The sequence below is a fragment of the Cannabis sativa genome, chromosome X, assembly GCF_029168945.1.
Source record: "Cannabis sativa cultivar Pink pepper isolate KNU-18-1 chromosome X, ASM2916894v1, whole genome shotgun sequence".
NCBI lineage: Eukaryota > Viridiplantae > Streptophyta > Magnoliopsida > Rosales > Cannabaceae > Cannabis > Cannabis sativa.
Genome location: NC_083610.1, coordinates 80,697,871 through 80,713,179, shown reverse-complemented (window position 1 = coordinate 80,713,179; position 15,309 = coordinate 80,697,871). Strand labels below are relative to the sequence as shown.

The 15,309-nt window shown below is 32.6% G+C and overlaps 1 protein-coding gene across 1 annotated transcript; it reads right to left on the bottom strand.

The window, feature by feature from the left end:
- Window positions 1-2,205: 2,205 nt before the first annotated feature.
- Window positions 2,206-14,653, bottom strand: LOC133031708 (CHD3-type chromatin-remodeling factor PICKLE). Its single transcript, XM_061105266.1, has 31 exons — window positions 14,421-14,653; window positions 13,566-13,715; window positions 13,190-13,327; window positions 12,934-13,088; window positions 12,512-12,673; window positions 11,893-12,137; window positions 11,699-11,794; window positions 11,449-11,585; window positions 11,158-11,367; window positions 10,975-11,082; window positions 10,712-10,762; window positions 10,502-10,601; window positions 9,736-9,878; window positions 9,552-9,655; window positions 9,287-9,425; window positions 9,016-9,185; window positions 8,837-8,903; window positions 8,607-8,729; window positions 8,186-8,295; window positions 8,014-8,095; window positions 6,931-7,125; window positions 6,492-6,642; window positions 6,253-6,358; window positions 5,907-5,981; window positions 5,393-5,454; window positions 5,205-5,281; window positions 4,898-5,028; window positions 3,732-4,107; window positions 3,479-3,623; window positions 2,937-3,010; window positions 2,206-2,803 (listed from the first exon to the last, which is right to left on the bottom strand). The coding sequence occupies exons 2-31, from the start codon at window positions 13,710-13,712 to the stop codon at window positions 2,453-2,455; spliced, it is 4,230 nt and encodes a 1,409-aa protein (XP_060961249.1). The 5' UTR covers window positions 13,713-13,715; window positions 14,421-14,653; the 3' UTR covers window positions 2,206-2,452.
- Window positions 14,654-15,309: the final 656 nt, after the last annotated feature.

The following is a 15,309-nucleotide window of genomic DNA, read 5'->3' as shown; positions in this document are numbered from 1 at the left end:
GAAACTAAAGTTTTAAATCCAAATTCAGTCAAAAGCTAATAAATCTATATTGTTGACCTCACTTTTGGCCAACGACAATAGGTCATTCAAAGCGATAGTAATTGTAGAGAAATTAATGATGAAATAAGAATAATGAACAACACACAATATTTATAGAAGTTCGACCCCTTATAATGGTAATAGTCTACTCTCATTTTAGTTGTATTACTATGAAAAACTATCAAGATCACAAGGTCTGCCAATGTGAGTTTCTCAATAGCTCTTGGAAAGTGTACAAATATTTTTGCAGAGTAATGCAAAAAGAAGGCGTCTTTCATAGTGAGATGGCCTCACTATTTATATGAGTAATAAAATAAATTGTTTGCTAAATAATCGACAACAATAAATGTGAATCTCGATATCAAAGGGAATAAAGTGGCGTAGGAATTCTAATATAAAATCTCACGAATTTCTCAATCTGGCGAGCCAATCCCACAGAAATAAGAATTTAATTGAACTATAATTGTGGAAGCAGTTAAGGAAAATATCTCAAAATATCCTTTAGTGAGGTCCTCTGGTCGGACCATCGCCTATCTCAAATCGTTAATGTTGCTCGGTGCAGGGTGAGGTGCAAGGCCTATGTAAGTCTTTCGTATCTGGTCGGTGTTGTGAAAATTATTATACGCAAGTATACGCAGTCATACAAGTAATACAATGATAAGTAAGATTGCAAACCAAATTTGATATAAAATCAACTATTTAACAACTTGAAATTTTTAATAAAAAATTAATTGGTTGAGTAATGAAACTAAATTAAAATGGAAGAAATTAAAATATGTTTAAAATACGATTGCAAACACTAGAAAATTAACTGCAAGAAAAAATATCAATGGAATAACATCCTGTCTAAACTGCCCAGATTGCTATTAATTAAAATTTCTTACAAGCTCATGAGATTTTTCCAAAACTTATGAAATAATTCTATTATCTAATCCAATATATTCCTATATTAAAATAGGATTCAAGAACATAATTTAAGCATCAATTCTTAAAGTTATGCAAAGTAGTAACATATTCTTATTTTACTTACTAAGAATAACCTAAAACTATTTATTCTATTGCATCATCCAACTTGTAACTACTAGATTTAGTCCTTAAGTACTAAATCTAGCTTTATAAATTGTTATTGCTGGCCAAACAATAACAATCAATCTTTTGTCCTTCTCCCTCTTTATTGCTGGCAATTTCACAAATCAATTGCATTCAAAATTAACATAGCAAGACATAGGAGTAATATCTATTCAAGTCACAAAAAGATTAGCCCATAATTAATTTAATAACCATCATCCAAAATAAAGTGTGTAAATCCATGACTATTAGTTTAGTTTTTATAAAAGTTGTTGAAAGATAAAGAGTAGAAATGAGAGGAAGAAGATAAAAAAATTAATGGAGCCCTTTATTTTGTCCTTCGCCTTCTTTAATGTGAATTTCTTCTTTTTGCTACTCCTTCTGTACTTTTTTCTTCTGCAATTATTTTTTCTCTCCAAGAATGATAGCAACTAATGTCTCCCTTTCTTATGTGGCTAGTACACTTTCTTTTTTAGGTCATTAGGGTACAAATTCAAACCCTCCAAAATAGAAAGCCTATTATCTTCACTATTTTAATTTTTCTTTCTTTCTTTTATTACTCAAGGATGGGTAATATTTTAAGTTTGGGTGTAATAACTCTATGATATAGAGATATTTATTTAGTGATCTTTAAACTTAATTTTTCATACAAAAAGAATATTGAATGTGTTGTTTGTTTTGTCAATATTGTATTTTTATCTACCTTTTTTATTTTCTTATTTAAAAATAAATAAATAAATAAATATTCAGCTTATAAATGTTAATTAATTAAATAAAAAATATTTATATTCAAACTCTTCATTTATTATAGTTATATTATTAAAATATTAATAATAAAAAAATCTTTATATACGTATTTAAAAAAATTTGAAAAAAATATTCAAAAATAAGTAATTACAATATTATTATATATTAGAATAATTTATTTAAATCATTATTATTATTATTATTATTTTATAAGGTTAAGTTATTATTTATTATAGTAATAAATAATTTTTTTTTGTTATTATACACTCTAGATTGCCTAGTTATTTATATAAATTTAAAACTTTTTCAACTTTTTATTTATTTGTTCAATAATTTTTTAAATACTTATAATAAAATTTAAATAATCTTGTTGTCTTTCTAAATCAATTCGCCCCAAATGCATGAGAGCACAATTTCCATAAGCAAATTCATATATCCTAAGATTAAAATAACAAGAACTCAGTTTCAGTGACTTAACAAAAAGTTTAAACAAAAGGTCCAATGTAAAATTAGCCTCATAAATATTCTACCTAGGCTTTTAAATATTTATTCAATACTAGAAGCACCTCCATCACTCTTCTCTGCTTTCATAACCAGCTCAGTCACTCTTCTCTGCTTTGGTCACCACATCATTTCCAGTGTTTTCTGGTGAGCTCGAGCGTCCCTTCTGAAGCAGTGATCCGCATGGCATCAGTATAGTTCCTTCTTCAGGTTCAAATTTGGTTACCAGCTTGGTGTCATCTTCAGAAGATGATTTGGCGAGCACTGCATTGACGACGTTTGGCTCAACCTTTGCATCTGGGTTTTGTTGAGTAGAGAGAATCCGGTTTACATCATTACAAAGGGTTTCAATTGCAGCAAGGTTCTTCTCCAAGTTCAGACCAGCCGGTTTGTTGGCCAAAGATCCCTGAACTGATTCGGTGGTGGTTTCCTCGACAACCTTGCACATCTGCCAGTAAGAAGGTCAAATGATATTCTATTATTCCAGGCAAAAATACACATCAGGAAGACAGCAAAGCCTTTTCTCATTCATTTTAGGGTTCTTTTGGAATCTATGCATATAATATAATCACAAGGGTTACCTCGTTATAAAGCTGAGGCAGTTGCAGGCGATCTGAATTATCATCACAAGCAGCAGCAGCTGTTACTTCAGGACCTGCACAGACGACCAGAATCTTACTCACCTCAAGCCAATCGAGATACTATGTAATACGAAAGCACACAATAAGTAGGCAAGCAAATCTCCAGGGTAGCGTAATATGTCTAAATTGTAAACCAAAATCATGGGCAAATGGCCCTTCAACATCTAACTTCAATTTTATGACACACTACAAATTTTGTAAAGAATATGCACCCTGATAGCTAGCCTTCATTAGGTAGATTACTAATGATAATAATAATAGTGAAAAAGTCCACCATTTTGAGAACATCAAAAATAATTTTCTGGGACGTTCCCCGACAACTAGGGCCCTAAAATGTACTAGGAAAGGTGACAACAAAGAGCTAAAAAGAATGTTGAAGAATCTGATGGTTCCCAAAAAAAAAACCACTTAGCTGAACACATATGAAACCATGCCTGTGCTTCTTCAACAGCAGAGCATTAAAAACGACAATAGAGACCTACCAATGGGTTCCATTTGAGGTAACTGTTCAGACACGGATGCATCAATCTCAACAGACAGAGAGCTTGGCACATTTGGGATATTTGTGAACTTGGGTTCATTATCTGGCTCAACACCTGTAACCTCATTTGACTTCATTTCACCACCCTGAGAACATAGAAATATAAAGAGATTAGATAGAAGACAACTGCACAAGCCAGATACGTGATCAAGGTAATGAATATTATTCACAGGTAAAATAAAGCAGCAACTTACAAAGTATTCCTTCTGGTACTCCGCATTGAGCCCTTTTTCCAAGAGAAGCACCCTTTTCTTGATAAACTCAACTTGTCTTCGCTGCATATCTCTAAAATGATACAATATGGTGCCATCTTGGTATAAATGTGCATGATTTGCAGCATCTGTAGTTCCCTTCGTAACATCAGCTGTCACAACAGTCTCCCCACCATTTTCCTTCGGAGGATTTGCAGGTGCAACTGTAGTAGCAACATTAGCAACACCTTGTGCTTGAGAACCAGCTTGATTGGCGACAGGTAAATTGATAAAGGGTAGATTCAACTCTTGACAGATAATTTCTTGGATCTTCAACTCCTTGTCATCAACAATAGCTTGCCATCTTCCATATCCATGCCTTGAACATTCAAACAGGTATATGATAAGGAACATGTGTCATTTTTAACATGGCCATTATATGCTAGCAAGCTCACACACACATCAAAAAGATTCACACTGATACTATAGTAAAATCCCTTGAGACCCTTGAAGCCCCATCAAGCACATATATCAAACAACGCATATGATGAAACAGCCATATATCCGCAGTGCCATATATCCGCAGTGCCAAAATAAAATTGGTTAAATCGTCAAATAAAAGAAATTACAGCTACAAGTATATTCCAATTAAGATGGCATACACAAGCCTATCACCTGAAAACTCAACTAAACCATATTAGAGCACATCTGACTATGTTACACACTTCACCACTGGAACTGTACACGTACACAGGTTATACAACATAAACTAACAGCAACCATACATAGAAAAAAGAAAAACTGCTCCACCTACAACTACAACCAAATTTGTGCTAATCTGTATAACAAAAGTTTCATGCAACTAACATTAGCACTCTAAATTACCAAGCATAGTATAACTAAAACTTCATTAAAAATTGGCCAGGAAATTAATGAAAAGTTTAATCATTTATAACCTACTTTAAATAGCCCTGTTGTGTATGTTATGTGTGTGAAGCTGAATGTAATTGACTTCAAAAGATGCAACATATTATAGTATTTTTCACTCTATCCCATTTGTATCTTTTTCATCAATAATAATAAAAGAGTTGATTTTTTTTTTCAAACGCAGTCACTTGTGAGGCTAAAAAAACTGTCACCATTATTATGCTACTCATGATGATACATACTTTAGAACAGCACGCAGTAATAATGAATCATGCTCCTCCTTCCAAAACTTTCCACCCTTCAATCCTGGGTAGCGCATGTGAATGTCATCGGTAAAAAGTGGAACTCCAGGATTTTCTAAAGCAAACTTCACCTAACATTCAACCGAAGAGGAATAAAGATCATAAAAAGATATTCTTCATAAGATTTATACTAACAGTTGAAAGAAAGAAAGAAATCCCCATTAAACTAAGGGTTAATCAAATGTTTCCCAAGTCTCTATCTCAAGGACAGGTAAGAACAAAGATCAAGCTTTGCTATTACACTTACTTTTTCTCTTACAAGCATCAGAACTGCAATCCTAACAAGGACATCCTGTATCCTGAGTCCATCTTTTGGAACACCATCTACAGACAAAAATTATATAGCATAGAATATTAGAACTAAAGCAAATGGAAGAGGGAAGCATTACAAATAATTTTGAAAAAGTAAGAAGGTCAGCACTCGAGGATTTTCACCTGCAAAGGTAGGGGAATCGGTAATTTCTTCAGTGATGTGAGTCAAGAAAAGAGTCCCATAACTGAGTAAACAAGAAAAGGCATGTGTCATACAAATATTTTTTTTTTCTCCTTTTAAATTTTGGCTGGAACATTCAAAATGTTCAAGAACCTCATCAATGTTGCAAAAACACCATTTTTATGTCCATGTGCAGTTTATGCGAAGGTTAATAGATTGTGCACCTTATGTAGTATTTGATGTGTCATTCACATCAAAGTAATATCACTATTGCAATTCACTGTCTAATTAAATAAAGACATTAATGAGATTATATTTTCAGTCAGATGCCACCAGAACATCTGCAGTGCACAAACGCCATCTTATTCTATCTAGAGATTAACATGATGTAAAATACATTAAAGAGTTGCAATACAAACACACACAATAACCAGTAGTAGATTTTAATTACAGGATTCAGCAGGACCTATAAATACACACACACACACAGAGGATCGAATGAAAGAAATATCTTACTCTCTTATTTCCTCATAAGTCTTCTGCTTCATCCGAAATGAAAAATCCTTCCAGTCAAAATCCCCAACACCAAACCTGCAATGTTCATTGTTCTCCAGGGTAAGAAGACCAGTAAACACAGAAGTCTAGGAATTCAAACAAACACCAACTCTCCCACAAAAAAGGGGAAGAAGAAGGAGAAAGAGAGAGATCCATAACCAAATATTCATAAAATTGTAAACATAGACTCATTAATTGATCACACACACACACAGAAGTGAGTGGTAAATACAAAGCATTGAGTATCCAATGAGAAACAGAATAATTTAAAAATAAAATAAAATAAAATAATCTAAGTTTAGGAGACCTCATCAAAATCTGCACAAATGCAGCCCTTTGATTCTGATTGAAACCCAGTACTCGGAATGATCTTCCTTCACCCTCCATTAATGGTATGGGATCTGAGCTATCCACTGCAAAAGAATTTATTTTGAAGTTAAGAGTCTGTGAACATAATTGATTACGCTTCATTCAACCATTAGCTTATTATTTTCTTTGATAAAATCATAAGCTTATTATCGCAATTGTATGACAAGTAAAACATACCACGAGCTTTCTTTCTGTTAGTCTTCTTCAGAGAAGCATTTCCTGATGATGCTGTTTCACCATCGGTCATGTCTGCTTCATAGTTGTCATCCTCGTTATCAGAGCTAACATCTTCCAAACCAGCAAGGTCGTCCTCTTCAACCGACACCATCTAAACAAATTCCAAGGGGCAAGGGCACAGATTAATTATATTTTCATTTATGAAGAAATAATTTTCTTTGATATTTAAGAAAAAAAAATGAAATCAATCTTCAGTTTAACAAGATCTGGAACCTAAAAGCAAGATCTGGATCCTCAGCAACATACACTTAAACCTAATATGGAGTAAATAGAATAATTATCACAAGGAGAAAGAGCTCCCAAAACTCGTCTATAAGAAATACTTAGTATCAGGAGACCATTCCTCAAGAAAAACACACAAAGGATAATAAAGCTACACCTGCTTTCGGCTTCTTTTTCCTTTGCCCAACGCGTTAAACTCTTCAACTTTGTGAACTTCGTATTTGTCTCTCAGCAACTCCTCCCAGAACGTCGACCTCTCTGTGCTGTTGACTGCTGATTTATTTTCCATAGCAGGCTTTTGCGCTTCCTCTTCCACCACTTCTGTTTCTTCAATATATTCAAAATTTGCTACCTACAATACGATTCGCTGATGTTATTATTTAAAATAAAAACCTAATAGAAAAATATAAATAATTGAAAACAAAAACAAGGAAAAGACAATACATACCCTTTTCGGTTACCAACATATGTTTAGACCGTAAATTCTTACAAAAATATTACATTTTAGGTTTATTAACTGAGATATCCAAAATCCTCCCATCTAAGGCAAGTAACTAATTACAGGATTTGTTTTTATAAAAAAAAAAAAGTAATTACAGGATTTTCTTCTTTACTTGTATACTAATACTACAGAACTAAATTACTTCCCATGATTTCCCCTCCTACCTGATTGGTTAATTCTTGTAAATGGGATACTAGGGAAATCCATAAGAAGTAAATTATCAAGGCAGTTAAAAATAAAATAATAAAACAAAACAATTACATTACATTTTCAAGATCAAAAGGTCTAAGTGGTGACCATCTTAAAAAAAATATGTAATCAATGCTATAATATGCTATGTGCCAGTGTGGTTCAAGTAAATAAAAATTGTTCCTCTGGCTTGCAGGACATTCACCAAAAAAGATAAAAAAGAAAATTAGTGGTGCAATTTTGCAGTGAAGTGATGAAAAGAAAAAAATAAAAAATCTCATTTAGTATCTTTCCTAGTCTGGTTAAGAATGCACCACAACTTGACATATTTAACCAAAAAAAAAATCATAAATGTATATGACCCAAAAAGAAAAGTCTTTGACATGTTTCAAAATCTAACCATTGAAAAAAAAAATCAGATCTATACAATGAATCTATAGGAGGGGAAACTATTAAAACTTGGCTCATGTAACAAAATTTCAAAAAAAAAAATATGACATATGTGATGTGATTCACTTAATGACAATATTCAAGTGAGAAGAAATAAACCTTGAAGGCCTTGAGAAATCCATCTTCTTCTTCGTCATCCACGGTTGATTCTTCATCTCCAGCTTGTTCTCGGTCCAGTAATCTAGTGAAGACAGACACTCAATAATGTCATCAATATTATATTGAACGCCATCAATATAGTGAAATAAAGCTCAAGTATCATAACATTTACCTATCTATTGCAGCATCATCATAATGAATTTGTCTTGATTTTCCAGCTTCATCATTTTCATCTGCAAATAATTCCTTTGAGCCATACCTTATGATGTCGTCCAACTCTTCCTATAACGAACAGAAATCATTAAGATTTAGTGTTTATTTTATAAAGTTTTCTTATAAATTACCCAATTAGATACTGCCTCAAAGCACATCACATGCAAAATGCAAAGCAAGAAGGTTATAGATTTAACAAAATAAATACTCTGTAGAAGATTCAAAGAACTCCATGAACAAATATAAGTTAACAGGAATCATTTTAAGATTTAAATACCAAATATCAAGAGGTTTTCTAACATTTTCATGCCAATTTAATTGGATATGAAACATTTTCAAATTCACTCTACATCCAGAAGTCCACGGCTAAAAATGGTTACCTGGTTAATATTTTGAGCCTTCAACCTTCCAACAACTAAATGCTCTAAAACCATTTTCTTCTTAGTCATTTGCATCATCCTTTCTTCAATGGATCCACGTGTTATGAGCCTGAAAATCATAACCTACATCCCAACAACAACAGTCCACCATTAGAAACCTCCACTAATTACAGTGGCTTTTTTCTTTTTTTTGGTGTTGGGGAGTGGAGAATGGTGGATAAAATGACAACCTTATTTGTTTGTCCAAGCCTGTGGGCTCTAGCCATAGCTTGTAGATCCGCATGAGGGTTCCAGTCACTACGATAATGAAAGTGCCAGAACACATTAAGTAAGAACACCTTAACACAAATAAATATGATCACCAACAGAATCAAGAAACTAAAAGGATACTTGTCGGCCAACAGTTCACCTATCGTATATAATGACTGTATCAGCCGTTGCAAGGTTTATTCCCAATCCTCCAGCTCTGGTAGAAAGCAAAAAGCAAAATCTAGAAGAGTTTTTGGCATTAAACCGATCAATTCTTATTTGTCTTTCAGCTCCACCAACCTTCCCATCTATCCTTTCATACTGCCATTTCTGAAAATAAAATCACACATCCATAGCATGAAGATACATCAGCTATCAACACTAGTAAATTCAACAATATTCTCAAACTTTGAACAAAATAATTTGTATACCTTGTATGTACAGTAATCCTCTAGCAAGTCCAACATGTGCTGAAATTGCGAATATATAAGTACTCGATGCCCTTGCTCTCTAAGTTTCACCATCATTTTGTCCAATAATTGTAATTTCCCAGAAGACTCTACTAGTTGTCTATCCCATGTAAGAGAAAACAAAACAGCAACAGAAAAATAAAAACTCTAGTTCATAATACAAGAACACTTCAAATAACATATATTACTTATCACAGACAAACTTAAAAAGAATCTCATAAATTACTTGAAAGATTCATTTGAATCTTGTATATCTGGCTCAACTCCCTCTAACATGTAAGGATGACAACAGAGCTTGCGTAGTTCCATAACCACGTTGATCAATGATATCTGGAGTTGAACCGCAATGATATGTTAGATCAGAATGCAATAAGAAAAAAATCTTTGTTCCAGCAATAGACACCCCTTACCTGTGCACCACCACGTCGGGTTAGTATTTGATAATTACGGGTGAGAATTGCTTTGTAATACTCTTTCTGCTTGCTGCTCAACTCAACGCGCAAAATAAGTTCCTTTTTAGGAGGCAATTCTTTCATAACATCTTTTTTCACTCCTGGAGAACATCAATGGAATTCACACATTTTTAGAAAAGAGTATTGACATTTAAACATGAATGTAAACAGATTTCAGGCGACCATATTTTTCAACAGCTTGTATGCAAATAATTCTCAAAATGTTATGAATACATATGCATAAATAATGAAAGATTTGTCCCAGCTACAGCAGCGTAGAAAAATACCGAAATCGATTGGAAGGGAATTACATAAAATAAAATTATTTAAAGAATAAACAGCAAGAATGGTACTTAAAGATCCAATGCTTATGTAACCATACCCACTTATTTGCATTATAATGGTACAACCACTTGGGTAGAACTCACTCCCAAAAAACTAACCTATGAGACAAGAGTGCACAAGTACTTATAATAACAAACCAATGCCATTCTTAATCATTGTTGGATCCTTATAATCATTATGTAATAAAGAGAGTAATGAAAACTATTTTTCTTGAAAACATGCTTGAACATCACAAGTTAAAATGTAAAACAAAATTTAACCTCTAATGTTTCATCATGAGATGCAGTGTAATCATCAGACACCTAATGCTTGTTTGAAAACTACCTAACATGAAAATTATCAATAATTTCTTATAAGTAGAAAAGTTTGAGATAGGTACTTCTGAGAAGATGGGGTGCCAACATTTTATGGAGCCTTGAGATCTGTTCTTCTTGATTGATGTCCTTAAATTCTTCCTGAAACTCCTCCAGACTTCCAAACTGCAATTAAATAAACAAGAAAAACGAAACAAAAGAGCTCTATAAATCAATTCAAACCACTTTAAAATTTACCAGAATATATTCAGTTACTTGGATGTTCTTATACTAACCTTCCCAGCATCAAGGAAGTGCATGAGCATAAATAGTTCATCGAGATTGTTCTGAAAGCATAATAGACCAATGGAAAATAAGTAAATTTGAGATTTTGTAGAGATAATAAAAGTATATAACCATACTATTGCTTAAAAAGAATAGCAGTCTTCTAACAACTTAATCTGATTTGATTAACTGTAATGAATTAAGTAATATCCATAAATAGATATGTGTGTGTGTGTGTGTTGTGTGTGAAAAATAGCACAATTCAACAATAGACCTGAAGAGGAGTTCCAGTCAGAAGGGTACGATGATTAGTTGAATATTGCTTCATTGATGAAAACAATTTTGAGTCCTTATTCTTCAGACGGTGACCTTCATCAACAATCTACATATGAACTCAACGTTAAACAGGAAGTCAGACCTTAAGCTAGAAACTAAACAAGGAGCCACAGGATGTTACCATGCACTCCCACTTAATTGGTTTTAGTGATGTCGTGTCTAAGTTGATCATCTCATATGAAGTTAAGAGAACATCAAATTTGATGCGGTCTTGCTTGTTTTCACTAACTGCACTGAATTTCTTTTTCTTCAGCTTCTTATGATTTTTAGGAAAATAAAATTCATATTCACGTATCACAGCACGTGCTTGGGCAGACCCAACATACATAACCTGCAGCAAATAAATTTCCACTTAGGATGGTACTAACAAACCGACCATGTTGCTAATAGAAAAATCCCACCATATACATACAACATTCATTTGAGGTGCCCATGTTGCAAATTCACGCTCCCAGTTTCGCAATGTCGATAGTGGAGCAACCACCAAATGTGGACCAATGTTATCTTCAAAAAGAGACGCTAAAAACGCAATACTCTGTATAGTTTTGCCTGAAAACAACAAAGATCAAAAGATTGACAAAGTCCAAACCAATATACAATCTATTAAAGAGAAAGAAAGAAACAAAATATATATATGTATGTATGTATATAAGAAAACTCACCAAGTCCCATCTCATCAGCAAGTATAACATGAGTTTGTTTGGACCAAGAAAAACGCAGGAAGTTTAACCCTTCGAGCTGATAAGGATGTAGGGTACCTTTAATCACACACAAATGCACTTAGAAATTTACAATAAAGTGACTAACAACATATAAAAATGTGAAACCATATGAACATGCTAGAGAAAGTTATTACCTCCAGTAAGGAAATCAGGACTGTGTTCAAACTGTTGAAATTCTTTTTGCTTCTTTTTTAATTCAGCAGCATCTTTAACAATGTTTTTGTTCTTATTACAAGACTGCTTATACTTAGACTGGATTCTATTGAATTTCTCAATCTCTGGTTGAAATGCAGATATGTCTGATTCAAATTCCCAATAGCATTCATCATAAGGAAGTTCTTTCCACTTTACAAGATATTCTTTCTCATCGTCATCTCCCCTGCAACATTTATATCATACTACCAGTCAAACCTAACAACATTTCAACCTTCTCAATTACATAGCAGCCAGCAAGTTACCCTAGTTAGTAGTTTTCAACCCCCCCCCCCCCCCCCCCCCAAAAAAAAAAAAAGAAACTGTTTATTTCATTAGACCAATCCACGCTCCAAATGTATGTGTGTACATTTTGAGCCAACTAGTATTATAGATCACTTTCTAGTAATTTCCATTTGACAGAAAACTAACTTTGACTTCACATATCGCTAGACTAAATATCCTTAAATTTGAAAGCAGCACAGCTTGTATAAATTAAAGATGTCAAGAGTGGGGGTAAATGATAATAAAACAACAAAGAAAATTTTCCAAAATATAAACCTGCAAGCGATAACCCGATCAACAGTCGTCCACTCAGGTCTTATTGCAACAAATTCATCCTCAGAGTTGTTATTCAAAGTCATTTGACGATGGAAATGGCTTACTTTAGTTCTTAGACGAGGATGTGTCTTAAAAGCTTTGAGGAACTCTTTCTCCGGCACCCTGTACAAAAGATTGTTATCCATATGTAAATTACAAGTTTCAGACATAAAGAAGTGATAACAATAAATAATATCTAATAATAACAAAATAAGATTTAGACATTTTAAAAAGAGTTCACAAAAATAAATAATTATAGTTTCTGAAAATATTTACAGTGTTAAGAGTATTTAATACAAGTCCTTATGCTTCCACTGACTTTGATACCCAAGAAAACTAGAATTGTCTATAAAACAATTGCAGAACATCGATGGTAAAATTACCATGTGCAATGTAAATAAGATAATCCCTTCCACTTAACAAGATATTGCTTCACAAAAATTTGCTTTGACCCAAGCTTCGAAGCATCACTATCATCCGCAACAGTAGGGCGCATTTCACAATCCAATATCTTATCAATATCATTAAGAGGGCTAACCTGCAAACATAATTATTTAAAATCTCTATTATCACCAAAGCATGCCACTTGCAAAAATCATTTGAAAGGAAGGAAAAAGTGATTCAGATAAGAAACTGTACACATTCAGGGCATCTCCAGTTTCCAGGAGCGGGAGTTTTAAGTGGCGGAAGCAAGCACTTTGAATGATACGCATAATTACATGTTTCACATCCCAGTAGAGTCCCATTTTCTCCACAAGCTTGGCATGAATCCTCTTTCTATTTGCAGGGCAGAGGTGATACATAAGCATATAAACATATACACAAAACTGAATACCAAATATTTTACAAAAGTTAAAGCACAACTTTATAGAATTAATAAGAGGTACACAAATATTCCAACAAAAATGAATTTGAACTAAATGAAAAAGAGTGTTTTCCCTTATGCATAAAACAATATCCACTATTTTTCAGGCCAAAGAATAAGAACATAATAAAACTAAGAGTAGAAACAAACCGCGTCACTCCTAATTATCTTTTCAAACTTCTCTTGAGCTGTCCCACCTTTCCCACGCACAACATCAATCTCATCATCTGAATCATCAAGATTATATATAGGCCGTCTCTCTGATCTAACACGAAGCCTCTCAACCAAACTACTCATGTTCTGTATCATATGAAGAATGAAAAAAGAAATATATTAGAGCAAGCAAATTATGATCCAAGTACTGTATGGGGGACATTGAATGGATTAACCATAAATCATAAGAAAATCTATAAACTCAATTTGAACAGTGAAGTAATGATTCATAATAGGCAGGCCATAGGTATACCTATTAAAATAAATCTTCTTACAAAATAATACATCAAAATCACCAGAGCTTATTAATGTCTTTGATATATAAGCTTAGTTTGCAATATCAGCCAAAAAAAATCAAACTTTGAAAACTAATGATGTTACAGTACACTTTTCTATAAAACCCCGGCAATTCAAACGCCTCAACCCACAAAAAAAAAAAAGTACAATGCTAATATTAAACAAGAAAAATATCAGCTGAAAATTCGCAACAAAATTATGTGAATTATGAACTCAGATACGAGCAAGCACAACACAACACCGATTGACACAAAACGATAAATTACAAAGAGACCCACATGTGAGTAATCGGCGTACAAGCAAAGCAAAACAATACCCTTTTCTGAAAACATTTAAACAAAACCAATACAAATTCTAGAATCATTATCAAGGTATCTTGGGGAATAAGGGAGAAACAAAGGACCGTTACTGAGTAAAACCACCATGTAGCTGAAGCTGTAAAAGTTAAACATGAAGTGATGCAATGAAATTTGAGGGAAAAGATAGATAATTTACCAGAGATGGGCGGATCTGATGATGAGCACAGTAGTTCTGCCTGAAACCCTGAGACCGAATCGGAAAAGCGGGAGCATGAAAATGGGTAAGAAAAAAGGCAAAAAAAAAATGGTGTTGTAATGTAAATATCTCTCACTCTTATTGCTATTATATATTTATATAAACCCAAAATTAAGGTCTTTTAATCTTTGATTATTACCTATAACTAAGATCCTTACATTTTATTAGAGATTAGTATTGGTATTCACCTAACACTCTTTTCATAATTTTTTATTTATTTATTTAGAAAAAATTAAAATTAATTTCACCTGTTAAAAGGTTTAGTAATATATAAATATGGTCATATATATCAGGTCAAATTAATTATTTTTTAATATTATTTAAATTGTAATGTATATTTTGATCATGTTAAAAATAAATTGATCGAAAGTATGTTGAGATTTTCCTATGTTATTATATTAATTTGTTAAATATTATTACTAGATAAAATTGGTAATAATGTAAACAATAGGGGAGAAAAGTAGTAAAGGTAGGGTAAGATTTAATTAAAAAAAAACCTTAGATTAGATCATATAAATTAAAATTAAAATATATATAATGATGGATAGAACAATTTACAGAGCTAATCTATTATCTTTTAATACCATTGAGAACTAAAATTTAATTTAATTATGTTTTAGGAGTAAATATTGCTATTTTAGATGCGTGTTTCTTCAGCGTTAAAAAAATTTAAAATTTGAATTTTGAATTTTGAATTTTAGTTATGTACGTTAATTTGAAAATTAGTTAAGTAGGTTTGTAACTGTAATGGTAACAAATAATCGCGCGAAATATACATACATGGAAATTAATTAATTTTGTCTCCACGATATGAATAAATTAAATTAAT